The sequence below is a fragment of the Podarcis filfolensis genome, assembly GCF_964270895.1.
Source record: "Podarcis filfolensis genome assembly, chromosome: 4".
NCBI classification, from domain to species: domain Eukaryota; kingdom Metazoa; phylum Chordata; class Lepidosauria; order Squamata; family Lacertidae; genus Podarcis; species Podarcis filfolensis.
Genome location: NC_139607.1, coordinates 87,258,653 through 87,284,364, shown reverse-complemented (window position 1 = coordinate 87,284,364; position 25,712 = coordinate 87,258,653). Strand labels below are relative to the sequence as shown.

The following is a 25,712-nucleotide window of genomic DNA, read 5'->3' as shown; positions in this document are numbered from 1 at the left end:
AAGGCAACGCGGGAGAGGCGCGGACATGTTGCTCTTGGGCGGGGCGAGGCGAGGCTCCGTTGGCTGCTTCATATGCCACTCAACAGAGTGGCCTGGTTGGGGCGGCCGCGGTGTTTGTGGGGCAGCTGGAGGAGGCGGGAGGCGGCAGTAGTCTCCGCTCTCCGGGCCCCGCTGGCCTTAAAGGGACAGGCGCCCTCCGCGGGCGCCCTTTTGCGACATGGCGGTGGCGGGGGACCTGGAGAACACGGTGAGCCCGGAGGGGAGCCTGATGGAGCGGCAGGCCCTGAAACCGCCTCTGTTTTCCCTTGCGTCCGCGCGGGAGGTTGGGCGTGGCTGCTGGGGGGGGGGGATGAAGGCACTCTATACATGCGCAGGGGCACGCTCGCCCGCGAGGGTGAACTTCGCGGGTTCTCGGCGCTGGCACAGTATAAGGAGGGATCTCCAAGCGAGCCCTTCTTCGCACCCAGAGCCCTTTCAGCTCTCAACGGTATTCATTTTGTTGCATTTGTAGCCCGCCTTTCTCCCCGCTCAAGGCGGCGGGCGAGTTTCTCTTCCTCCCCGTTTTATTCCCGCAACCACCCCGTGAGGTAGGGTGGGCTGAGAGAGAAAGCGTGACTGGCGCGCAAGACCACCCAAGTGGGTGATTTAAACCCTGGTCGCAATATTTGCCAGAGGTCAATAGTCGGGGCTCTGCAGGGCATTAAGCACCCACTTCCAAGCCTGGTATTTGAGATCTTTCCCCACCATAACTGGATATACTGTACTGGATATATACTTTACTGGACACCTTCACCTGCAGAAGGTCACTTGCTCTCTTAACACTGAACTTTAGCCTTTCCGCAGGTTCTTCCACACCATCTCACATTGCGTTTTGGATATTTCCCAAGTTCTCTCCATCACACTCTGCACTTAGCTTCCTGCGTGCTCAGAAGCTCTCACTGTTCGTTTTAGATGGTCCACCCATCGCATAGGTGCTCATAGAATTGTAGAGATGGGTCATCTAGTCCAACCCGCTGCAGTGCAGGAATTCTGCCCACAGCCATCCCTGGGTTCGCTCGAACCAACCTTCTGGTTAACAGCATTGACCCGTTGCACCACAGAGGGCCATCCCCTGGTCGTTAAAAATTGCAGCGTCTCCGTGCTGATGCTGCTTTACTCTCCCATTATCTCTTTTCCAAATGCCCTACAAATGTCCCTAAGAACATAGGAAGGATCTGCTGGGTCTGGCCAGCAGCCCTTACAAATGTAAGGAACCGCAGAAAGAGGGAGGAGGGAGTCGAAATAGAAAATGTTAAAACTACAGTATGGTTAAACTATGGTTACCTCCGGGTATAAGGTGGTATATAAATTCAATAAATGAATGAATTAAAAATTAAAAGAAAAAGGCCAGTGGCTCATTTAGTCCAGCATCTTCTTATCACAGTCGGCAACCGGATAGATGTCTGTGGGAAACCAGTGAGCAGAACATTAGCACAAGAGTGTTTTCATCTGTGGTTTCCAGTAATTAGAATTCAGGGCCACACCTGTAGGCTCCTGGTGTTTTATTCTTGTAGTCAGTCTGGCTGAGAGTGACTACAACTCCTATCAGCCTTAACCATGGGCCATGCTATGCTGTGTCCGATGGAAACTGGAGTCCAACAACATCTGGAGAGCCACAAGATAGAGCGGTAGTCTCGTAATCTGGGGAACCGGGTTTGCTTCCCTGCTCCTCCACATGCAGCTACTGGGTGACCTTGGGCCAGTCACACTTCTTTGAAGTCTCTGCCCCACTCACCTCACAGAGTGTTTGCTGTGGGGGAGGAAGCGAAAGGAGAATGTTAGCCGCTTTGAGACTCCTTCGGGTAGTGATAAAGCGGGATATCAAATCCAAACTCCTCCTCTTCTTCTAAGTAAGTGTTCATAGGGTTGGCCCATGGATCCATGCTCTAAATATATCAGCTGGGAGCTATGCTCCCTTTGAGTCCTTTCTGGAATCTCTAAGATTGTAGGGTCAGACTACTAAAAATCCTCAGCCTCCTACCTCTTTCTTTGTATTGTCTGCATGCTTTCAGGGACTCGCTTGAGTGCTTTTGCAGAATGAATAATTCTGATTAGTTTCTCTCATCTACCCCCTGTCTTTTAAGTCTCCAGTTTCGTATTCCAGGAGAGAAGCTTGCTGACAGTGTTGCGTAGGGACCAGCTGAGCAACATACGGAAACTAAGCATTTATCACTTAAGTTGGACTCAGGTTATGGACAATAAGCCATAAAAGATGCATGTGCTGCCCCCTGCCATGTGGCCTAAGCCATTCACTGAGGGTGTGTAGGAGGCCGGCAAAAGAGTTGAAAAATAGCTACAGTGAAAGCGTGATCATGGCAGCTCAATTGTAGCCATGCCCAATTTGACATTGCAATCCTGTTAATGTTTAATTGCAGTCATACTTGCAAATGAGACAAACTAAGAGGGGCGTACCTCATTGGTAGTCCAAAAGAAAAAACTACCAACTTTTTGTAACTCTTCTGTGCCTGATCACCTAGACTAGACGCTTACTTATCAGAGGCAATCAGATTTGGCTACCTACAAGCCGACTTGGAATCAATGTGAAGTTGCTTGGACACTTCTGAGCAGGCAGGGCTGAGGGACACAGTCATAGCACGGGTCAAGTTTGTTGATTACATTTCCCCCGTCACCGGGGAACTCAGGATAATGTTTCTGGCCAGCTCTTATCTCTGATTACCTTTCTATCTTGCCTTTCCTCCAAGGAGCTCAAAATTCTATACATAATCTCGCTCTAATATCCTGCAAAATCCACTTACTAGGAAAGTAAGTTCTGTTGAACTTGGTGGCACTTCATTCAAAGTAAACTTGAATAGAGTTGAAGTGCAAGTTTCCTGCATAGCTCAGTTGGTTAGAGTGTGGTGCGGGTAGTGCCAAGGTTGCAGGTTCGATTCCCGTAAGGGACACCTGCAGAATCCTGCATTACAGGGGTTTGACTAGGTCCTTCGGGTCCCTTCCAACTCTGTGATTCTAAATATTCTCCATGACCCTAGTCTGCTACTGAAACCACTGTGCCACACTTGCTTGGTGTTTTCTGTCATGCTGCTCCTGTTGGCTATGTGGTGAACTCTTTCTTAGGTTTTCCTAAAGACCTACTTCTTCATCAAAGGCTTTTTGGACACTCATTCTGATTGCACTCTGAAAACTCAGATTGGTCTTTCTGGACTGATGAGGCATCCTCTGTGTCTATCAGACAGCTCAAGTGACCATCTCCATCCACCTCTTTCCAGGGTGCTGCTTTCCGTACAAGTCACAGGACCTCATCCTTCACAGATGGGCTTTCAGCAGCATCGTTTACGGAGTACCCTAGGCACAAACCTTTCATTAACGCTGACTTGCGACGACCTCCTGCCAAGCCAGTCATTGCATATCCAGAGAGTAACAGCAGAGGTAACGATTTGACTTGGAGGAATTGGGATAGCGTTGGGAATAAGTTTGCGGTTTGTTTGTATGTCCATCTGGAAGGTTCAGAACCCTCAAATTAGTGTGAAAGCACTACCCTTGTTGAGGGGGTGGGATGCCCGTGTTTTGGTTTTTTAAAATGACTTTTATAAAATCTTATCAGCTGATCTGAAGAAAACTAAAAGGTGGGTTGTTTTAAAATGCGGTGGCTTCGCAAAAACATGGTCCTTGTGGGTTTTTAAGAACCAGTTGACAATGAGTTGCTTTCTTCCCACCAGGCATATTCTTGACCCTTGTTTCCTCTGCAATCCTTGCTTTCCAATTCCCCAGTGCAAAGGAAAGCAGCATCTTTGGGTTACTTCAACCAGTAAACCATACGTTCTTTCAGTGTGATTTTGGGATGCCTTGCTCCATGTCCCCCACCCCCCTCTGAAGTGAAGCATGTGGATATTGTGGAGCAAGCCCTTTTCTGGAGCAGCGCTCTCTCTGGAATGGTTTGCGGAAAGAGATTTGTCAGGCCTGCTTGTTTGTCATTTCTGCTCGCTTGTGAAGATTTCTGGGAGTCCTACGTGAATCTGCTGTTGCATCTATATTAGGAATGGGGAATGTCAGGCCCAGAGACCAAACACAAACCATCAGGCCTTAATAATAATAAATAATAATAATAATAATAATACAGTAATAATAATTATTTATACCCTGCCCATCTGGCTGGGATTCCCCAGCCACTCTGGGCAGCTTCCAGCAGAATACTAAAATACAATGATTCATCAAATATTAAAAGCTTCCCTAAACAGGACTGCCTTCAGATGTCTTTTAAAAGCCCAATAGTTGTTTATTACTTTGAAATCTGATGGGAGGAAACGCTACAGGGCGGGTGCCACTACTGAGAAGGCCCTCTGCCTGGTTCCCTGTAACTTTGTTTCTCACAGTGAGGGAACTGCCAGAAGGCCCTCGGCACTGGAACTGAGTGTCCGGGCAGAACAATGGGGGTGGAGATGCTCCTTCAGGTATACTGGGCCAAGGCCGTTTAGGGCTTTAAAGGTCAGCACCAGCACTTTGAATTGTGCTCGGAAACGTACTGGGAGCCAATGGAGGTCTTTCAGGACCAGTGTTATATGGTCACAGTGGCCACTCCCAGTAACCAGTCTAGCTGCTGCAGTTGTAGTTTCTGGATCACCTTCAAAGGTAGCGCACTGCAGTAGTCCAAGCGGGAGATAACCAGAGCATGCATCACTAGCAAGACAGTCCGTGGGCAGGTAGGGTCTTATGACCATTGGGACTCCCCTTGTCCAGGCCATATACTTACTGAGCCGCAGCGCACACATTCCCAGCTTTTCACCCTCCTTAAGTGCTTTTGACAGGGCAGGATGTGTCACTGGACTCTGATCATGCTTCTGGCTTGATTGGATGGAGGGCAGAGGGGTATGTGAGGGTAAAGAAATGAGGCTACAGTACAAAGGCAACCTTCATACTTATCACTCTTCCCATTTCTGTCTCTGGCTCAGACATAACAGCCTGTCCACTCATTTCTTACAGTTATGTGGGAATAGTCAAATCACAGGTTCCCTGACCTTGGGGAAGTAGGTGAAGATAGCGTTTGAGAAACTCAGAGCTTAAAACTACCCTGTGAGATCTAAACCTCCTTTCCTTCTTGAAGCGGTTGCTAATTAAATGTGGGTTGTGCTGGCAAGGAGCTCCGTTGGCTATTACAGAGAAGTGGGTCTGCTAATTATTGATGAGACTTCCTTTCAGCTCTGCCAGATGTCAGAGCCTGGGGAACTGAATTCACACAGTGTTGGTAGCCTTCTGTTTTCCTCCTTGGCAGCAGAAGGTCCGTTTGCTCAAATATTTTCTCTGGGAATAATTTTATGGTGTTGATGCTGTATGTGTGGCTAGATGCTGACTCTCAAGTTTCAGGGCCAGTTCTGCTTCAAATGTGACTGGGATTTGGGAATGTGGAGTCCAGTTCCAGATACTTTTACTTTAAAAAGCATAGAATATACACAGTGTTTCTAAAACTTGGGTTGCCCAGCTGTTGTTGGACTACAATTCCCATCATCCTTGACCACTGGTTCTGCTAGCTAGGGATGATGGGAGTTGTAGTCCTACAACAGCTGGGGACCCAAGTTTGAGAAACATTGCCTTAACAAAAGTTCCAGGGAAGGAGCAATAGCAATATAATATCAGGAAGGTCTTGCTGAGGGCAAGCTTTAGTGCCAAAAGTCAAATGTAAGGCTGTGCCAATATCCATCCAATTTATTGAAAAATTTCTTTGTGAAAGCAGTTCTCCTTTTTTTCTGCCTCATTTTCAAAGTACTTTATCATTCCTGTAGAATTTGGGTGGGTGTTGTGTTTTGAGCTTACCTGGTTGCTGGAAGGTGGCCAAGGGCGGTATGTATGCTTTCCTTTCCAGTAACCATTTCTCCAGCACTCCTTAAGCCTCCCTCACTGCCCACACGTCCTGACTGACAAAAGCGCAATGGGAGGAGCCACCTTTAATTGGAGAGCGGACACCCAGGGAGGCTGCAGAGTACTTGGGAGATGATTTGGAGAATGAAATAAGGGGTATTCATAAGCCCCTCACGACCACCACACCAATCAGGTAAGCACAACGAAACACACCGCACTATCTAAGATTCACAGAAAACTGGATTTTGTTGTAACTTCATCAGATGTATAGCCTAGGAACAACATATATCAGCATATCCCATCTGGGCTTCAACAACCATCCTTGTGAAATAGGTTAGGGAGGGAGCTAGGGACTTGCTCAGGTCCACACACAGCTGAGCAGTCTTTGAATGCAGCTTCCTGCCGTCTTAAATCCTACCCTGTGTCTGCTGCGTTATGCTAGCTCATTAATAGCTGGTTCTAATTCTATTTGTTGTTTTTGTTAGCAATATTCTCAGCTCTGAAGAACCTGCAAGAGAAAATACGGCGGCTGGAGCTGGAACGGATTCAAGCAGAGGAGAGTGTGAAATCTCTGGCCAAGGAAACCTCAGACTATAAGAAAGTGCTGGGCGAACAGCTGATGGAAAAAGAGCAGACAAAGTTTGAGGTGTCCAGGAAAAACGAAGGTAGGTGTGCAAATATCTCCTTTGCTCAACTACAGATTAATAATTCTAGGGGTGTTTGGATGAGCCCCCTAAAGTTATTCAGTGAGGTCACTTCCCATGACCCAGTGTGTGCGCTGGCCAAAGTGAATCCCCCCCCCCCGCAAATCTCTGCTTCTGGACAGCATGTGAGCCTATCAGAATCCTCTATAGTTGTGGAGGCACCCTATGGCATGTGTGTAAGAGGGAGAAGCAAGAAGCAAAGGGGTAGAAGAAACAGGTTAATGTCCAAAAATTTACAGTCCAAAGCATTTTGGTGCATTATAGAGGATTCTGGCAGTGGAAGTGTTTTCCAGCGATCCAACTCCCGGTCTATCTGGGGCAGATACATGCTATGTCATGCGTGAAGCTGAGATGCTCTGAAAGAGGTGGGGAAAACCATTTATTTTTGCACGTTGCCTTCTTCAGATCCAAAAAGATCATTATTCTGCAAGTAGCAGCTGTTCACTTAGAGTAAGGGTGGGCAGCCAAGTGCCATGGAGACCTTCTGGGCTATAAATTCCCATTGTCCTTGGCCAGCATAACCAATGGCCAGGGACAAAGAGAGGTGTAGCCCAGGACTTCTGAGGGGCACCAGGACGCCTAACCCAGCTCAGCATGCTGAGCTCATCCTACACAACCATGCGGATGTACATTTGAGGGCAGGATCAGTTGTGATGAGCAAGCTGCCTTTCAGGGGAGCTTGCCTGCCGCTTAAGATCTCCTCCTTCAGGAGAAGCTTCCAAGGAACCCCGGATCACCCTGAAACACAGTTTGAAAACCCCTGTGTTGGAGAATCGGTGTCGTTAAGACCAGGTTGAAGAGATCTATCCAGGAGCCTTTACTGTATTGGTAGCCTCATGGAATTAGAATGCAGAGCCCAGTTCCAAAAAAAACTCCAGTTACCATGATACCTGATTGTTCTTACTTGTTGTGGAACTGACAGGTGTCTTTGTATGGCTCCCATTGTCAGCGTACGGCTGAAGTTGGGGGTATGGCTGTGCTTCAGCTGCTGCTCGTTCTCCGCTCGCCTCTTCTGTGTTGAGGCACAGCTGCAGGTGGTCTGAGCATCTCAGCTTTGGGCTCTGCATAGTATATATCTGAAGCACGTACGTATGGCATCTTACCTGCCCCACTGGTGTTCAGATGAGTGCTTCCTCCACTCCATCTCTTGGACCATTTAGAATTTTGAAGAGCCTGTCCTTGCTCTATTGTAGGGCTGGGCAATATCTGCTTCCCAGCATCGTAATATACTGCCGATATGGCGGTATATTATGGCGTCAGAAAGGAGGCGGGGAGGAAGAAGGTCGTTGCTGGCCACGGAGACAATTGGCATCACTGTGTGCAGTTTCTGCCTCTTACTGGCGAGGTTGGATAAGTGGCACTGCCCTGGGCGGAGCACATCAGCTGTTGTATTGCATGATATGACGCCGGCCTCCCCGGAACTGCCAACCATGGCTCACCCTGACCACAGTGTCTCACCACACAAGCAGTGGCTACGAGGAGCCACTGTTCAGTGCGAGGAAGAACGGAGGAAGGAGGCAGCCTGCCAGCGCTTGCACAGCCAGAGAAAGAAAATGAAGATGTTGGCTGGCAGACAGGCAAACCCCACTCCTGAGGCTGGTGGCTAGGCTGGGGAGGGAGGGAGGGAGTGGACGAGCATCAGGTGCCTGAGGGAAGTGCGCTGTGCTGGCTGTAAGTACATTGCCCAGTCTGAAATCGCTTTTGTGATTTTAACTTTAAACCGTATCAGTACATTGCCTAGGCCTAGTCTACTAGTCGCTTGGGGCTGTAGCCAACTAAATTCTTCATGGAGCAAACCCACTGAAATTAATGGACCTAGGTTGGACTTTTCTGAAAATTTAGTGGTTTACTTTGAGCAGTAGGGTTGTATCCATTGTTAGTCCCACATGGACCCATTGAAATTGACGGACACGACAAACTTAGGCCCACCAATGAGTCTACCCTGAATACAGCTGGCAGTACCCCATAGCTTGCAACCTGTATAGTCCTCATGGGGTCCATTATTAGCATTGGGGCTGTAAGGTAAAGGTAAAGGGACCCCTGACCATTAGATCCAGTCGCAGATGACTCTGGGGTTGCGGCGCTCATCTTGCTTTATTGGCCGAGGGAGCTGGCGTACAGCTTCCGGGTCATGTGGCCAGCATGACTAAGCTGCTTCTGGCGAACCAGAGCAGTGCACGGAAACGCAGTTTACCTTCCCGCCAGAGTGGTACCTACTTATCTACTTGGCACTTTGACGTGCTTTTGAACTGCTAGGTTGGCAGGAGCAGGGACCGAGCAATGGGAGCTCACCCCGTCGCAGGGATTCGAACTGCCGACCTTCTGATCGGCAAGCCCTAGGCTCTGTGGTTTAACTCTGTGGTTTAGCCATCTCTCATTGCCCTCCTTTCAGAGTTGGCAGCTCAGCTGGCAGGTGCCGAGACTCGCTGCAGCCTTCTGGAAAAGCAGCTGGATTACATGAAACAAATGATTGCACAGGCGGAACTCGAAAAGACCACTGTCTTGCAGAAGCAGGTACGTCGTCTGCCTTGGTGTCATCTGACCTTCTTAATGCAAACTCTATGAATTTCGCCAACAGCCATAATACATCTGGGTTATACACACACACTTGTGGAACTCACTGCCACAAGATGTGGTGATGGCCACAAGCTTAGATGGCTTTCAAAGCTGAGTGAGACAAATTTCAGAGAAGACGTACTAGTCCTGGTGGGTATTCCCTACCTCCAGTATCAAAGTGCATCTGAAAATCAACTGCAGGTGAATTCCAACCGGAGGAGCTGTTGCCTCTTCATGTCCAACATTTGGGCTTCCTCAAATGTGGCATCTGGTCAGCTTCTGTGGGAAACTGAATGGCAGAGTAGGTGGACCATCAGTCTGGCCCAATCAGGCTTTTATTAGGTTACGTTGTGGGACTGGGTTGCCATCATGCGGATCTTGAAAACTATTCCCCTTCATTGAACAGTTTTGCCACCCTATCTGCTACTGGGGCCTGCTGTTGACATGATATAGGCCCTAGTCTCAAACGTCACAATATTCAGCCCTAGAATTAAAAAGTTTGACACGAGCCTTTTGTGAGCTTCACACACACACACACACACACACCCTGCTTCACTTTTCTCCCATTATGTTGCTGTTTTTTAGTGAGATGTTGCAGTTGACTAGGGTTGCAGACTTTTACTGCTGTTGGCCACCCCTGTGCTTTTCAGTGGCAGGCAGAAATTCAGCTGGTGAAGCTCTTCCCATCACTTCTTTCCCGCCTCCCCACAACATGAATAGCTTTCCTCTTCCTCTTTCCAGGCCACATTAGAAAGAGAGAGAATTCTTGATCAATCACATGTGACATCTAAATTGGAAAGGTTGGATCTGCTCGAGAAAGAATATGCAAGGCTTACGTCGATGCAGTCTCATGCAGAGGTAGGTTGTGTTCGTTTGGACGCCCAAGACCAGGTTTGTGCTCATAGTGGATGCTCAGCATTCTTGTAATGTAGCGATGGAGAACCTGTGACCTTCCAGATGTTTCTGGGCTGTAAATCCCATCATCCCTGACCATTGGCCATGCTGGCTGGGGCGGATGGGGGAGTCACAACTTTCTACATCCCTGTCGTCGTCATGCCCCGCTAATGGGCTTTCTAAACACGATCTGGCTGGCCATTATTGGTCTGATACAAGAAGGACTTCCTTAACGTTTGAATCCACTCAATTTTTATACTGGAACTTGGAGCAGAGATATATAAATGACCTCAGTGGGTCTTACTCCCAGAAAACCATGTATAGGGTTAACAGTCTGAAAGTTGCAGTATTGTGCTTCTGCTATTTTAAAGGTAAGCATGGCACGTATTGTGTTCTAAACACTGGGATGTGTTTTATCCTTTCTTTTATTCATATGCAAATGAAATCAATTAAATTCATTTGATTGAGTTGATATAAATATTTTTTCAGTCAGATGGCAGCCGTACTAAATAGGGTAATGTTTAGGTTTTTTCTGCTGCTGTAGTGTTCTGCATGAGAACCTCTGAATCCCAAATTCTGCTCCAATAAAACATGAAATCTGCTCGCAAGTAAACCTAAAAGCTCAGCCCCAAAATTATGCTATGCCACATTTATTTAGCTTAATATGGTGTGTGTCTTACACTCATATTTAGATTCCTCCCCCCCCCCCCATTGTGCCACCTATTTTGATTTTTGTAAATTTAGTTTTCTTCTGGATCCCCCTAGTGGTTGAATATAACTGCATAGATAGCCATGTCTCCTACTTTTGTGAGCTGTGGCTCTGGTAGACTCCAGATCTGTTTCTATTATGTATTTGTTGCCTTTGTATTCTACTCCAGAAAGGTCAGAGCAGATCTTACTCCCCAGCAACCCTAAAAGGAGGCTAGATTATTTCTTCCCTTTAAAAGAAAAAGGGTGGGTTTAGAACCAGGCTATCCCCAGACAGATCTTTGCCTGCGGGACACCCTGCTGGAGGCAGGAGGCAAGACTAAATTGGCTGTTGGGTGATCTTAGGTTTTGCTTTTGTTTAAACTAGAAAAAAATGAAAGAGCTGGAAGAGAAGCTCCTGGAGGAAGAACAAGCGCGGAAACGGGTGCAGGAAAAAGCGGCAGAGGCAAGTCCTTCCGATTTGTGGCCTGAATTTCTCTGCAAAGGAAAGAATTCCTGAGGGCATGTAGGATTTGTAGGATCTGCCTCCTTGCAGAAACATGGAATGATCAGAAACTTCCTTCTGTGCGTAGGCTACAGTCATGGTAGAATTTTTTTTCCAGAAGATTGCAAGAATATGTCCAGACACAAGCTGCTGGGTAGCATGTCTGCAGGCCTACTGGTGGGCCAGTTATTGTGTCTGCAGATTATTATTATTAATTTTAGGACACTGCAAACATTTTTAGTTGAAAACCTACATCCAGTTTGTTGGGATAGAACTCCCCATCTCCAGCCTTCAATGCAAATGCCTCCAATTACATGCAGTAGATATACATATAGATATTTGTGTATCAGTTCCATGCCTCCACCACAAAGCAGACTTCTCCAGCCTAGTGCCTGAATTTGCACTACAATTCTCATCATCCCCGACTCTTGCTGGCTTGAGCTTCTGGGAGCTGGAGTTTCAACAACATCTGGAGGGCAGCAGGTTGGGAGAAGTTTGATACAGAAGCAATGGAACAGGAGTTTGGATAGCACCTCTGGGTTGTTCCCATTTAAGGCTCTGGTACCATCCATGGGCAGGCTAGACTTTTGATGGGGAAAACCAGGGCTGGGATGAATATCTAATAATACTGCTTTGCACAGTGAAGACAAGACACACTATACACACCCTGTAAACAGTTGCCTTAAGAAGTCCCCTCTCTCTCTGAGCCCAGAGAGGGTTTTAGCTTTCAGAATCTTTGCTTGGACCAATTCCACAAAGCAAGAATGAAGTCCGATTGCCAAAGTCCTGCAACTACACTGTTCTTCGTCCAGTTTTCCAACAGCCTTTGGATCTTCAGTTTCTCTCCCAGCAGTTTCAATGTATCTTTGCACATCTCCACAGTTTGTCTCCCCTATTCGTCTCCATGCAGGAATGCTGAAAAGGGGGCCTCTTACGTAGGCCGGCTCTACATGCCATGTTGCATAGCAGCAGAGATAAGGAATCACAAGCCCTCTGCAGCTGCGTTTTAGGAAGGAACATTCTTACCAGCTTACGGAGGAATTAACACTTTCCTCAACAACTGGATGCCTGTGGCTGAATGTGTTTAGCACTTCTGGACTGTGTCAGGGATGAGGAGCTTCCAGCCCTTGTAATATTGTTGGACTACAGTTCCTATCCCCTGACCATTGTTATACTGGCTGGGCTAATGGGACTTGGGAGTCCTGCAACATCCCCCAACTTCAGCTTCTATTATTTTGAATTAAAGAAAATAATAATAATAATCCCCAGGCTTATCTTGGCAGCTTCAGACTGGTTTGGAGAAGAACAGACAGTTGCTGGAAGCACAAACGCAGCCTGTGGTGTTGGTGGAACCTTTGAAACCAAAGAAGATCAAGAAGAAAGCAAAGCAGCTGGAAAAGGTACATCACTGGTGCTAAAAGAGCTTAGATTACATCCCTGTTTACCTGTGGCCCGTAATCCACATAAAGCCCTGAATTCATGCAGCCCTCATAGATGGGGTGGAGGTGAGGGACAGCTGTGGAACCCCCCCAGTGCTGCAGACTCTGCTCTTTATTGGCTGTAGTTTCGCCTATCATCAGTTCTGGCTCCTCCCACCATTTGTTGCCACCCTTGGTTGACTTAATTTCTCCTAATGTGAGTGTTTCTCTTCTCTCTTTTTAGAATGACCCTGGAATGGTTCACTGCCATGCACAGCCTCACTATAGGCTGCGTCTGGGGGATGTGCCTTTTGTCGCTGGAAAGGTAAGGAATCAATGACTTCCCAAGCCCTGATAACTGAATGGAGGGCTCTGTGTTCAGAGACAATACTAGGAAATGGGGTTTCAAGGTACCCTAGAAGTCGCCTGGTCCAACCTTCTGCTTGGGGTGGAGAACCTTGCAACCACGGCATCCCTGAGAGCTGGCTGCTCAACCTGTGCCTCATCTCCAGCAAAAGGGAGCCTGCCATCCCCCAGAGGCTGTCTCTTCCATAGGCAAACAGCTGTTTCTCCTAACGTTCAGCTGAAATCGGCTGTCCTTTCCACCTCCTGGTTCTTCTCCACTTTCTGCACAACATGTTGCTGGCATTTATCTGTCTCGGAAGATGGTGGAGGAGTGTGTCTTTGGAGGCGAGGTCAAGCTGTTGGATGGTTGCAGCTCCTGCTGTGGCTGTAGAGACTGATGTGGGAGAGACATGTTTTGTTGCAGCTGGGGCAGATGAAGGCGCCCAGCTGTGGGTCTCAAACCCTCCCTGAGTTAGGCTCTGTACAAAGATATTGGAAGGCTGCTATCGCAGCTCCCCTTAATTGCCTGTCCCAAAGTCCCAACTCCGCACAGTCATACATACCTTAGGTTACAGACGCTTCAGGTTGCGCGTTTTCGAGTTACGGACGTGCCGAAACCCGGAAGTACCAGAATGGGTTACTTCCGGGTTTCGGCAGTCACACATGCGCAGAAGTGCTAAATCGTGCTTTGTGCATGTGCAGAAGCACTGAATCACAACCTGCGCAGACATGGCACTGTGGGTTGCGAACATGCCTCCTGCACGGATCACACTCGCAACCTGAGTTTCCACTGTATAAGCCAGCGTTGTATGTACTGATGCATCTCTGTGGTACATTTTGCTCAGCGTTCAATTCCCCAGGTCGCCTTTGTCCTCTTCACCTTTCCCCTCCCTTTACTTTCAGTCCACAAGCCCCAGCCACTCCGTGGGAGCCAACGTTCAGCATGTGCTGCACCTGATGAAGCATCATTCGAAAGCCCTTTGCAACGAGCGCGTGGTCAGCAATGTCCCCTTGAGCAAGCCGATGGGCAGAGGAAGGAGGAACTCCAGCTCTTCCATTTCTTCCACGTCCCAGGGAGACCTTTCCGAGGTGCTGTTGACGCTGCAAGACGAACTTGGGCAGATGAGCTTGTGAGTCAAAACACTTGAGTGCCTTGCGGATCTTCTATGTTCCATTGTGTGACACTCGATTCTGGTAGCCACGCCACAGACCCCCCTGAGCAGAAGCGCAGGTCATCCTTCACAATTCTATCTGAATGTTGTTGGAAGCAAAGTCTGTGTTGCTTGCTCTCAGGGAGAGGAGCATTGGATTGCAGCCTTGGGAGTGTCAAAAGAAAACTGCTAGGGCCGTTTTGACAGCTGGGTGGGGCTACCCACCTGCCAATCACCAGACATCACAATGATCCCAGATGACCCAAAATAATGTATTTCCTTTGTGAGCAGGCTGGATTGGAAGAGCCTTGCTTTGCCGACTTGAAATCAAGCTTGGCAATGCAAAGGAATATTTGTGCACACAGCAAGCCCTGCTTTGGGAACTCCAAAGCATGAACAGTTCTTCCGGGGCTTGCTGTCACTGCTGATAGCTAGCCCCACTTGGCAAGGAATAACGGGAGCACGCTTCAAGACTTCTGATTGTTCCTTGCAGATGCGTCCCTACCCATTATGACATCACAGATGATGTCATGTGTAGGGCAGGTGGGCATGGTTTGGGGGAAAGGGCCTCTATATGCTGACAAAGAAAAGGCACTCTGGAACTGGAGAGGGGGCAAAGCAAATAAAGTGATGTCCAGAAGAAGAAAAAGCATGCCCTGAGTGATGTGCTACTGCAAGGAAGTTGACTAAAATCATAGAATAGGACCATCCTGCCCCTGAGAAAAACCCTTATTAAAATGGCAGCTTTGCTACAGTAAAGCATCTGTTTGGGGGTTTGCCTCCCCACCCCATGCAAATGCACTTAAAGACTGACTTCTTGGTCACATTGTAGCCTCCTCTCTTTCCCTGCCATTCCTAACGATGATGGATAGCTGACAACTTAATCCACCAATTCTGTTTTCCTCCAATCTATCGCAAACACCCTTTATGTTGGTAAATGTGCTTATTCATCTGCCTGGTAACCAGTCGAAAAAATAATATTTTTTGTCGCTGGTTTAACAGCTCTAGATTTTGAATTTGGATTGTGTCCTCTACTTGCAAAGCGACTCTGAAAATGTATATGAAACATGTTCTTAGAGAGCAAAAAGCAAGTTTAATCCACTCCCTGCCCTGAATCTTTCTATTGCATGTAAGCGATCACCAGCAGCTGGTAAAACTCATCCATGAGGCTCCAACGATTGCTGTAAGAGAAGACCTAGAGAGGGAGCTGGAAGGGCTGGTGAAGAAGATGGAAGCCAAGGCAGAACAGATCTGTAAAATCCAGAGGCATCGGGCGCGGGTGAGTTGCCCTCCTGCCTGAGTTCAGGCACCTGGAAAGAAGGAATCATTACAGTCACTCCCCCCAAGATGATGCTGGACTACGACTCCCATCATCCCTGACCATTGGGGCCGATGGGAGTTGGAGTCCACCACCCTTAGAGGACCGCAGGTTGAACAACGATGCCACAACTTTTGAGCAGCTCGATTGCTTTTTATAATAGGTGGTGGCAAAGAATTATGTAGTGCCCCGCTGGCCATCCCTGCACAAGGCAAATGTACAACAGATAAAGGAGGTGCACCTGAGCTTGTACTCTCTCCTCTAGGGATGGAGGAAGCTGTGGCTTTCCAGATGTTGTACTGCCAACAGCAGCAGCCAGCATGGCCAATGGTCGGGTGCTGGAAGCTGTAGTCCGGCAACATCTGGATGGCCACAGGTGTCCGTGACTACTACTTTGACTAGCTCCAGATGTTTTTGGACTCCCATTGCTTGGCCATGCTGGCTGGGTCCGAGTCCACCATTGGTGGGCTGCAGGTTCCCCTTCTCCGATTCAATGCACTTATATTCCACCTTTCAAAGTGTGAATTGGTCCATTGATGAGTATTTTATGCTAATATGAACCACTTAAGATAATTGTTTTTCCATTAAGCTGTATATAATTTTTTGCGAAATAAATAAAACCTAAAAATGAATGTCAGGGTGGCTTCGAGCCGTAACTCAATGGTAGAACATCTGCTTTGCATGCACAAGGTCCAGTCTACAGGTAGAACAGCCGGGATAGCTCATTTTGTACATACAGCACGAGACTCTGAATCTCAGGTTTGTGGGTTTGAGCCCCACATTGGACAAAAGATTCCTGCATTGCAGGGGGTTGGACTAAAGGACTCTTGTGGTCCCTTCCAACTCCACAATTCTACAACCATTGAAATATTGAAGAGCTGCTGCCAGTCAGTGTAGACAGTGCTAAGAAGAGAAGAAGAGTTTGGATTTGATATCCCACTTTATCACTACCCGAAGGAGTCTCAAAGCGGCTAACAATCTCCTTTCTCTTCCTCCCCCACAACAAACACTCTGTGAGGTGAGTGGGGCTGAGAGACTTCAGAGAAGTGTGACTGGCCCAAGGTCACCCAGCAGCTGCATGTGGAGGAGCGGGGAATCGAACCCAGTTCACCAGATTATGACTCCACCGCTCTTAACTACTACACCACACTGGCTCTCTACACCAATGGGTCCAACTTTGTATAAAATAACATCTAGAACAACCTATGAGGAAAAAAACATGTTATGGTAGAATAACTGTAGAACATAATAGGGGTATAGAATATAGTTTTCTCGATGAGAAGAAGAAAAACCTCTCTCCCCGCAGAGTCGGTGAAGGGGATTGGAGGGAAGGAAGAATATTCCTGAGGTAAAAAGCAGGCCATTCTGAAATGCCCTCTTGCCTTCTCCCTTTTTGACCTCGCAGCTGGCGAAGCAGAAGAGGGAAGGCAGGCTCTCTTGTCCTCAGCAGCCAAGCAGAGGCTGTGAAGCGAAAATGAAGGTTAACCGGGTGAAAGATGCCGGCCTGAAGAGGAGACCCGGAGAGCAGGGCAAGAAGAGTCTGCAGTTGCTGAGGGAGATGCAAAGCATACAGACCTCCCTTCAGAAAGATGACAACAGTTGGGACTACTGAGGCGTCTTGCGTCTGTGTGATTGTTTTTTTGCACCTTTCCCGGCTTGCTGGCTCCAATCTCAGCTGCCTTCCTTGCCGGGCTGCACTTTCTAAACAAAAGCCCCTCATTCCCCACCTGTGGGCCTGATCAGATTACAGCCCCTAATCCTGATGCAGGAGGTGGGGAGGGAAGAAATAAGATAACCCTTATTATTCTTTTAGCACATTACCAATCCCTTTGCTGTGAACCATTGTATTCTCCTTACCCTACAACTCAGGCAATTAATCTAATTGCTCACCAGGGGCGGCTCTTTCCTAAGCCTAGAGGCAGACAATAGTGATTTTCTTCCCCACTCCCCTCCACAGAAGAGGGTATGATGGAGGCATAGTTGTCTCCGGCATGCAGGTTTTGCAGGCCTTTGCCCTGCTTCAAAAATGTCCACTGCCGTCTTGACCAGTGGGGTGAAAGACACACAAAGGTGTTATTACATTACCTTTCAACTCTCCTAAAATGCATTGTTTTGTCTTCAGCCTTAAACTGCTCCCTCCCCTGTGTTTCCTCCCAAAATTGCTTTATGTGTGGTGTTGGGTATTTTCCACCTCAGATGTTCAAACATTCTCAGTAAGATGTTCTCATTTCGAAATATGGAAGTTTTGTAAAGAGTGACCTCTTCAATATTCAGTTGACTACCTAAAGGCTTTTACCTCAGCTTATAATTAAGGATGCTTCCTGCAGTGTTTTTCCATCCTTGGAATCTTAATAATGTGGTTTCAAAGAGGAACTGAACAGCTGTCTGTATCTTCTCTCTTGGTTTTTTTCTCCTTGCAGAAGAGTGAAGTCAATGTGTTTCTTTAGACAAAAACACACACAACAGCACCTCTGGTCATGGCTGTTCTGGTATTGGCAGCTGGTTTTTAACTTGGCTTTTAATAATTTTATCCTTAACTGGACTAGGAGATCTGGTGGCTGTTGTGGTACTATGGATTTTTATAGACACGCACATGCACAGAGATATATTATTTATTACATTAATAATGTAAAGTCTTTCCAATGATTGGAATGGAATGATGACTCAAAAATTGTGCTTTTTGAGGTTTGATTGGGATCCAATAAAGGCAACTTGCCAATTGAATAAATTAGGCGGAAAACAGCTTCTCTTGAACTTTTCCACTTTACAAGTACTAGTGCAACTCAGGGATCCATATGCTCTAAACCAATCTGGAAAGCTGGTTGCATTCAGAGATTGATGCTTTTGCGTATGTTAAGTATAGCCTGTGCTTCCTGCAGTGAGACTGGCCAGCATGCAACCTGGACAGTACATGCAAAATCCTCATCACCTGCTAAAGCAAAAACAAGGACCCCTGGCTGTTTTTTTTCTGTGGATCGGCTGCAAGCTCCCCTCTCTCGCCCTCCTTTGTGAGCAGACAGCAAGGCAATGCTGTCTTTGCCATCTCTGTTCATATGCCCTGAGGAATAGCAGCAGGACCCACGGCTCAGGGGGTGTCATGCATCACCTGGGTCTCCCTGAGCCGTTTCTGCGTCATGGCAAAGGACTGCCTTTGCATGAACTGGAACAAGGCCACAGCAAATCGAAAGCAATCGAATATGCCCTTCCTTTTGTCTAGAGTTGTGTCCCAGTCCCTTCTTGGCCCTTCAAGCCTTAAGCAAGCCAGTGGAATGCAAAATGTTAAACCAGGTGTGCCAACTTTGAGATATATTTGCAATTAAGTTGCTTCCACCTTACCTTAGTTTCCCCACCAATTGAGCTCAGATACAGAAAGTACCTACCTTAAGCAAATTCCCACGTGTCCAGAACGAGTGACAGCTGTACTGTACAGTCATGTTAGTGGTGACATCAAATGGTCATTTGTCCTTGAGCGACTTGGAAGCACCTGAACGTTGATTGCTCCCTTGGAAAGGAGGCCACAAGCAGCCCCACGGAAGACTGATGCATAAATAAATATAAGGCGCTATTTTAAAGCTAAAAAATAAAAATCTAAATCATACACCAGTCTTAAATGTGCAATTGCTGGTTAGTTCCTTGGGAGGGCTGGAACCCTGCAAATATGCTTGTTCTTGTACGTTCCAAGTTTGACCGTATAAACAGTTGAAACACTACCAAGAAACGGCAAGAGAACATTTTGGTACTTTGTTTATCATAGCTCTTTCCGTTTGAGACAATATATAGTCGACAATCATGTTAAAAATAGTAATACACAGGAAAGTCGCCACCCAGGGCAACCTAATACAGTCAAAGGGCCTGCAGAGTAGGTTTTGGTCTACACAAGAGTCGGAAACCTGTGGCCTCCAGCTACTGCTTGGCTACAGCTTCCATCACCCCCGACCAGCGGCTGTGCTGGCGGGGGCTGATGGGAACTAGAGTCCAGAAAGATTTGAACTGGCACAGAGTCCCCCTTACCACCATTGGTCCGAATAGAGAACAGAATGGTAGAACAGATTGTACCACTTCAGACTGCAGGTGAAGGAAATGGCATGTTTTAAATGTTCTGTTGCATGGAAAAGCAACCAGAGTTTAAAAACAAAACCCTAGCACAGCAAGGGCTGAGCTAGGCCTATTCCCCCCATATTTCGCTAGTTTGTCATTTGTAGGGAGCTTTATATTGGGAAGAAAATTATCCCGTCCCCCCCCCCCGCCCTGTGGTCTGAAGTGGGACAATCCGCTCTCCTCATTCAGCTGCAGGTATGCACCAACCCTAGGCAAACTGCAGTGCCCTAAGTTGTCATAATCAACATCCACCGTCCGTTCACAAATAAATAATTGCACCCTTTTGCTTCCAAATAACAGAAACCAATGCCGGCAAGTAACAAAAAGGAACAGGATTATGTTACATTGTAAAGTCAGAGCGATGCCATACTTTGCTCTGGCCATCTTCAGAAAGATCCTGAAGACACATTTGGGTTACAGGCAGGGTGTGCTTTTCAGCATGTAAACTGCACACTTGGGAACATTCAGTAAAAGTAGAGGCATGATGGCCAAGAAAGTCTAGATTGGGGACCTGGGAACCTTGAGATGTTGAGCTCCCAGTTCCCACCAGCCTTGCTTTTAGCAGTTCCAGGTTGGGCCTAGTCTTGCAACATGGGGATTACATCAGTTTGATCTACCATCCCTGCTCCCCCTTCTCCCGAGCCTTTTAAACCCAGGCAAACGCTTCCATCACTGATGAAGAAGACACTGCCAGAAATATAAATGTGGTGTCCCCTCCATAATTTCTGCTGTATCCATCCTGGGAAAGGCAGAACGCTGGTTTAGAACATGAAATAACAACCAGCTAGTAAGAGGTACAGTGGAACCTTGGTTTACGAACGTAATCTGTTCCGGAAGTCCGTTCTTAAACCAAGACGCACTTTCCCTAATGAGGCCTCCCGCTGCCAGTGCCCTTTCACCGTTCGGCTTCTGTTCTTAGACCAAGGTAAAGTTCGCAAACCAGGACACTACTTATGGTTTTGCGGAGTTCGTAAACTGAATAGTTCGTAAACAGGGCTGTTCTTAAACCAAGGTACTACTGTACTTGGAAACACATCACAGTCTTGCTTGAACCTGAAGATGTGGACATGCCCAACTGCTGCTGTTGCTTAGGGGTGGGGAACCCATGGCTCCCCAAATATTGCTGGACTACAACGCCCACCATCTCCACCCATTGGCCATGCTGGCTGGGGAGGATGTGGGCTGTTACCTAATACCTGGGATCCAAGGTTGGTGAAACATGATTTATGGCAAAACGGGCATCGGCAAGGATGGGTGATGGAGCTGTTAGTCCAACATCGGAAAGACCATGGGCTCCTCACCCCGGCACAACAGCAAGAGTTGGACACGCCGGGTTCTTCCAAGAGCATGGAGGATAAAAAAGCTAATTGGCTTGGCAGAGCTCACCTGTTTATAAGGCATTAGACAGGTGAGAGGAAAAGCAAGGAAACAAAATGGGTTCAAGATGGGTTGGGGGTTTAGGCAGCAAGCATCCGCCCATCACAATGCAATCACTTGTTTTCTTGCGCACAGCACCATCGCTGGAGAGGCATATGGTGACCCTTTAGTGCTTTTAGCAGAATGTCCAGCATTATGCGCAGTCAAGGGGGAAGAGGGAGCAGGTGTGTACGCTGCACAGACCTGGGGGAGCCGCAATGGGTCTCTGTGCAGGCCAAGAAAGGCACCCTGCATGCATACAGTACATGGAATTCTTAAGAGAGCAAGACCCCAACCCCCATCATCTTGGACGTTTGGTTGGGCCAGCTGGGGCTGAAAATCACAGCAGCTGGAGGACCACGCATTCCCCATCGTTTTAAAGGCCATGGTGACCAGAGTTGGGGAGTGTACACTGCTGTGGTGTCCCCAAGTGAAGCACTTACGTTTTGCCCCCACCCCCAAATTAGTAAAGGTGAGGCTCAGCTTCCACAGAGTTGAGTTTGGGGACTGGGGATGTTTCTGCTCCCTCTCAAAAACCTATGTTTATGTTTGCTCGGCTGAAGGCACAGCTTACCAAACCAGTACCAAGACATCGGCACAATAATGGCAAGCGGTGTCTCTCTCACACAGCAGAGAAACTACACCGGCAATCTGTGGCTGCTTTGGTGCAGGAGGTGGGACTTCATGATCCTCCGGTCTGTCATCCTGAAACGCCCGTGTTTGCACGCACACCACTGAACACGAGGCGGCTACAGCAGTATGACTGGGATGTGCCAGCACATACACACAAACATACAAATACACCAATCCCTTTTCAAGTCACTGGAACAATGCGATAGAACCCAAGCAACAGAGACCACCATCAGAAAGCAACATCACATCACCCACAGCCTAACACTTCACAATGCGATTCCCAGTACGTTTTCCCTGCAACCCAACCCATGCAGAAAGGAGACCTTATCCAACACCATTGCCATAGTGTGTGTGTCAGTGTGTTGGTGCAATTCTTTCCCCAAAGTATATGATTTATTCTCTTTTTTCCTGATGTCAGGAAAGACAAAACACGTACTCTTGGCAAGTTTCATAGCTCCCCATGTCCCCTTTGCCAATAGCAATGGAAACCAGAGGAAAACTGGAAGACTATGGGTCATTGGCACCCCTTATTTCAGGGATGGGGCACCCATAGCCCTCCTGATGTCATTGGACTGCCATCAGCCCCAGCTGGTATGGCCAGTGCTCAGACTCTGAGAACTGTGGTCCAACAACATCTGAACGCCACAGGTTCCCCATCCCTGCCCTAGGACAATGTTGACATTTGTGTTGTAGGGAATGATGATTTTCTTGCTGCTGCAACTTATGTCCCAAAAGGGGGACGCGGGCGCAACATGGAAATGCTTTTCAACGGAACTTTCAAATAACATGACGTTTCTACTCCAATTAAGTAAGGCATTGCTTTAGCACTGGAACGTGGTTAACTATATTTAACAGCAAATTGCTAGCAAGTAGTACCCAGATATTAACGAATGTAAAGCTCTAAAGCCTCGTGACGATGCTCCCTTGTTTTGTTTTAACCCAAATGATGAGAATTAAACTGTTTATAGCGAGCCATTCTTTGTTTTTCCAAATCTAGAGGGAGTTTAATTGTCAGGTGACAACCCCCAACGGATAAATTTTGCTAGCTGTTGATGTTGCCTCTTGAAGCGGGGGCAAGCAAACTGTTGTTCGTGGTCCACCCGTGGACTGCAGCTGCCTGCAGTGGTTTTTTTGTGGCTACAAAATCCCTCAGCAAATATGGTGGCCATGCAGGAGCAGAACCTGCCATACAAAGCTGGCACAGAAACTGTGTTCGGCTTCATACCTATACAAAGATGGCACTCTGTGAGTCAGATGGATTGCTGTCACCTTTGCTTGGGGAATCACTGTCGGCACAAAAAGGCTGCAAAGGATGCAAAGCACTGCCTTAAGAACACGATGAGACTGGGATTTCCTCCCAAATAATGGGACAAGCTCCTTTGTCGACAGTGTCCGGAAACCAAATGAGCACAACTGCTTTTGCGTGCAGACCAAGATTTCCTAATTCTTCCCTTTTCTGGAATGTAGTTCTTTGCTTAGGTTCCTCTGAGTTTTTGGGAGCAGCTCATCAGATGGCGAGGGAGGGGACAGGATGATGCAAGCTACACTGTGGTCATACCACTGTTTGAAGTCTGCAGCTTCCAGTGTGAGAGCAATGTTCTCCGTTTCAAAGCAACACCACCACTTTCATCACAACTTGAGCTCAATGAACAAGCGTCCTGGTTTCGTCTCGGGAGGCTGTGCCAGCAAGCTTCCTTGTAACTACACCCCCGAGTAAGATAATTATATATGACGCCTTTAAACGACAATAAGCAGAACAAAAAAAGAAAGAAAAACGGCTTTCGCTTCCTGTAGTGTTACATCCTTAATAAACATAATAATAAACCCTGGTGCAGGGACGTAGCATAATAAATAGTGTGTCTGACCTGCTTTCTAAGTTTGCAAAGTTTTCTCTTTTTGAAGTTTCCATTTCTGGACAAGCTGCCATTATCGCGCGATTCTGGAGAGATGACAAATCAAAGAGTCTGCACAGCTGCGTCATACCACAGTCTGGACCGGGGTGGCACACTGGGCAGGAGAGCTGCCTCTCTCAGAGGAGGAAGTGGAACGGTTGGTGATTTCTCGCTGGAGCTCTTCCACCTTCTTCTGGAGCTCAGCTCGTTTGGCCAGCAGTTCCTTGTAGCGGTTGTGCAGCGGCTCCTACAGCAAGACAGGAAGCATCACACTCAAGTCTTGGGAGATGGAGGAGAACCACAGGTAGGAACTTCATTTGGACCAGAGATCAGCTATTTTTAGCCCCGAAGCTATTTTCAACGCCAGAACTAAAGCCCAGAACCCAGCGAAGTACATAGCTTGAAAGTTTTAAACAATCGTATTCTGCTTTTTTAATGTAAACAGCAAATGGAAATTTTTCTAATGTTTTTCTTTTAAATTTTGTTTCCCACTTTCTCTCTCTCTCTTCTTCCTTTTTTAAAAAAACCCTTTTCTATCCCTTTATTATTTCTATCTTTCTGTTATTTTTGCTGCTTCTTTTTTTACTTTGCTCTTGCTTTTATAAGCCAGTCTGGGTTAGCAAGGAGACTACACACAGATCAAGGAAGTGGATGGTTGCTAAACGACCCTGTGTGAGAGACAGAGAAGGGAAGACCTCCCAGGGTAAGAGACTGGGATAAGAAAGGAAAGCTCCCAGGTGGAGAGCTGGGAGGGTCCAGCTCTTTCTCTGTGGGATAAGAGGTTAGATCTACCTGGGAGAGAAGACTTTGTGTTTTTATTTTTGCTTCTTTTTTTATTTATTGCAATGCAGTATGAAAAGTCTCAATAAAACTTTCCAACACAAAGAAAAGAAGAAAAAAGAGAGAACACAGCGAAGCTGTAACATGTAAACCACAGTTTTTTAAAAAAGGTAAAGGACCCTTGGACGGTTAAGTCCAGTCAAAGGCAAATCGGGTGCAGTGCTCATCTCGCTTTCAGGCCGAGGGAGCCGGCGTTTGTCCACAGACAGCTTTTCTGGTCATATGGCCAGCATGACTAAATTGCTTCTGGCGCAACAGGATACCGTGATGGAAACCAGAGCGCATGGAAACGCTGTTTACCTTCCCGCCGGAGTGGTACCTATTTATCTACTTGCATTGGTGTGCTTTTGAACTGCTAGGTTGGCAGGAGCAGGGACTGAGCAATGGGAGCTCACCCCGTCACGGGGATTCAAACCTCCAACCTTCTGATCGGCAAGCCCAAGAGGCTCAGGGGTTTAGACCACAGCGCCACCCACCTGTGTCCCATAGTTAATCATGTCTGGCAAGGGCGCCAGCCTTTGGATCAAGCAAGATTCTTGTCCAGCGGCTCTCCGCCCAAGCATGCGCTCAGGCTCTGAGGAGCATGCAATGCAGAGAAACTTTGACCTCCCCAGTTTTCACCCCTTTCCTCCTCCCAGTCACCTTACCTGTGGTTTCATTCGCGGGTTCCACCTGATGTAGTAGCCTACCCAGAGTTCCAGGTGGCGCATGCTGGCCACGGGATACAAAACGTGGTTGGTGTAGCTGGCATAGAGGGGATTGGTGAAGTCTTCAAGCTGGCTGTTTATATAAGACCACAGCGAAACCGTCTTTTTGGGAAGGCCCTGAAAAACAGGAGGGAAGACGGATGCTTTACTGTATTTGTGGCACATTAGAAGAATGTCTTCGCACAGTTCTGGGGAGTTTTAGCAACTTGCAGATTTAGGACTGCTACTTCCATTATCCTTGACCAGGAGTCGCTGGAGGGCACCATGTTGTCTACCGCCTGCTTTGTAGAAGAGGCATGAATCTTCTATTTATTTCTTTTTCCCCTTAAGATTTTATTAAAGCCTTTACACATGGATCCACATGTGGTGGAACTGTAAAAAGATCACGACAGTTTTGGGAAATGATTTATAATGAACTTAAGAAAATGTTTAAATGCTCTTTCCCTAAAAAGCCTGAAGCCTTTTTGCTAGGAATGATGGGTAATCAATCTCTCTTCACAGGGAACTTTCAAAAAGGTTCAGGAGATTCTTTATGTATGCTACAGTAGCTGCCAGAATTCTAATCGCAAAAGGTTGGAAGGGAGAGGCTACCCCATCCAAATCAGACTGGCAAAATAAATTGAGAGTACGCTGAACTAGCGAGACTATCAGCAAGGTTATGAGACGTTACAGATGAAAAATTTACCAGAGAGTGGGAC

The 25,712-nt window shown here is 47.3% G+C and overlaps 2 protein-coding genes and 1 long non-coding RNA gene across 6 annotated transcripts in view; 1 reads left to right on the top strand and 2 right to left on the bottom strand.

Annotated features, from left to right (window-relative positions):
* Positions 1-50: 50 nt before the first annotated feature.
* On the top strand, positions 51-18,156 carry CEP57 (centrosomal protein 57). Its single transcript, XM_083609961.1, has 11 exons — positions 51-247; positions 3,267-3,426; positions 6,336-6,515; positions 8,947-9,068; positions 9,852-9,968; positions 11,080-11,157; positions 12,480-12,596; positions 12,859-12,939; positions 13,863-14,089; positions 15,245-15,389; positions 16,834-18,156. The coding sequence occupies exons 1-11, from the start codon at positions 218-220 to the stop codon at positions 17,038-17,040; spliced, it is 1,464 nt and encodes a 487-aa protein (XP_083466087.1). The 5' UTR covers positions 51-217; the 3' UTR covers positions 17,041-18,156.
* LOC310760988 lies at positions 6,921-8,955 on the bottom strand. The gene is made up of 2 exons (XR_014547156.1): positions 8,484-8,955; positions 6,921-7,561 (listed from the first exon to the last, which is right to left on the bottom strand). It is a non-coding gene; the product is annotated as an uncharacterized lncRNA (long non-coding RNA).
* Positions 15,316-25,712, bottom strand: part of MTMR2 (myotubularin related protein 2) — a 48,612-nt gene continuing 38,215 nt past the window's right edge. The window contains exons 14-16 of one of the 4 annotated variants that reach the window (XR_014547114.1): positions 24,955-25,131; positions 23,441-23,714; positions 15,316-15,420 (exon numbers count right to left, since the gene is read on the bottom strand). Coding sequence is in view for 2 of the 4 variants with exons in the window: in XM_083609810.1 (XP_083465936.1) it covers positions 23,553-23,714; positions 24,955-25,131 (339 nt within the window). In the remaining 2 variants the exon portion in view is untranslated. The other 3 variants (XR_014547115.1, XM_083609810.1, XM_083609811.1) reach the window with 3 other exon arrangements.

Coding starts and splice junctions, on each gene's coding strand:
- CEP57 (XM_083609961.1), top strand. CDS start 218: ATGGCGGTGGCGGGGGACCTGGAGAACACG. Junction 248..3,266: donor CGGGGGACCTGGAGAACACG/GTGAGCCCGGAG, acceptor ACCTCTTTCCAG/GGTGCTGCTTTCCGTACAAG. Junction 14,090..15,244: donor GAACTTGGGCAGATGAGCTT/GTGAGTCAAAAC, acceptor ATTGCATGTAAG/CGATCACCAGCAGCTGGTAA.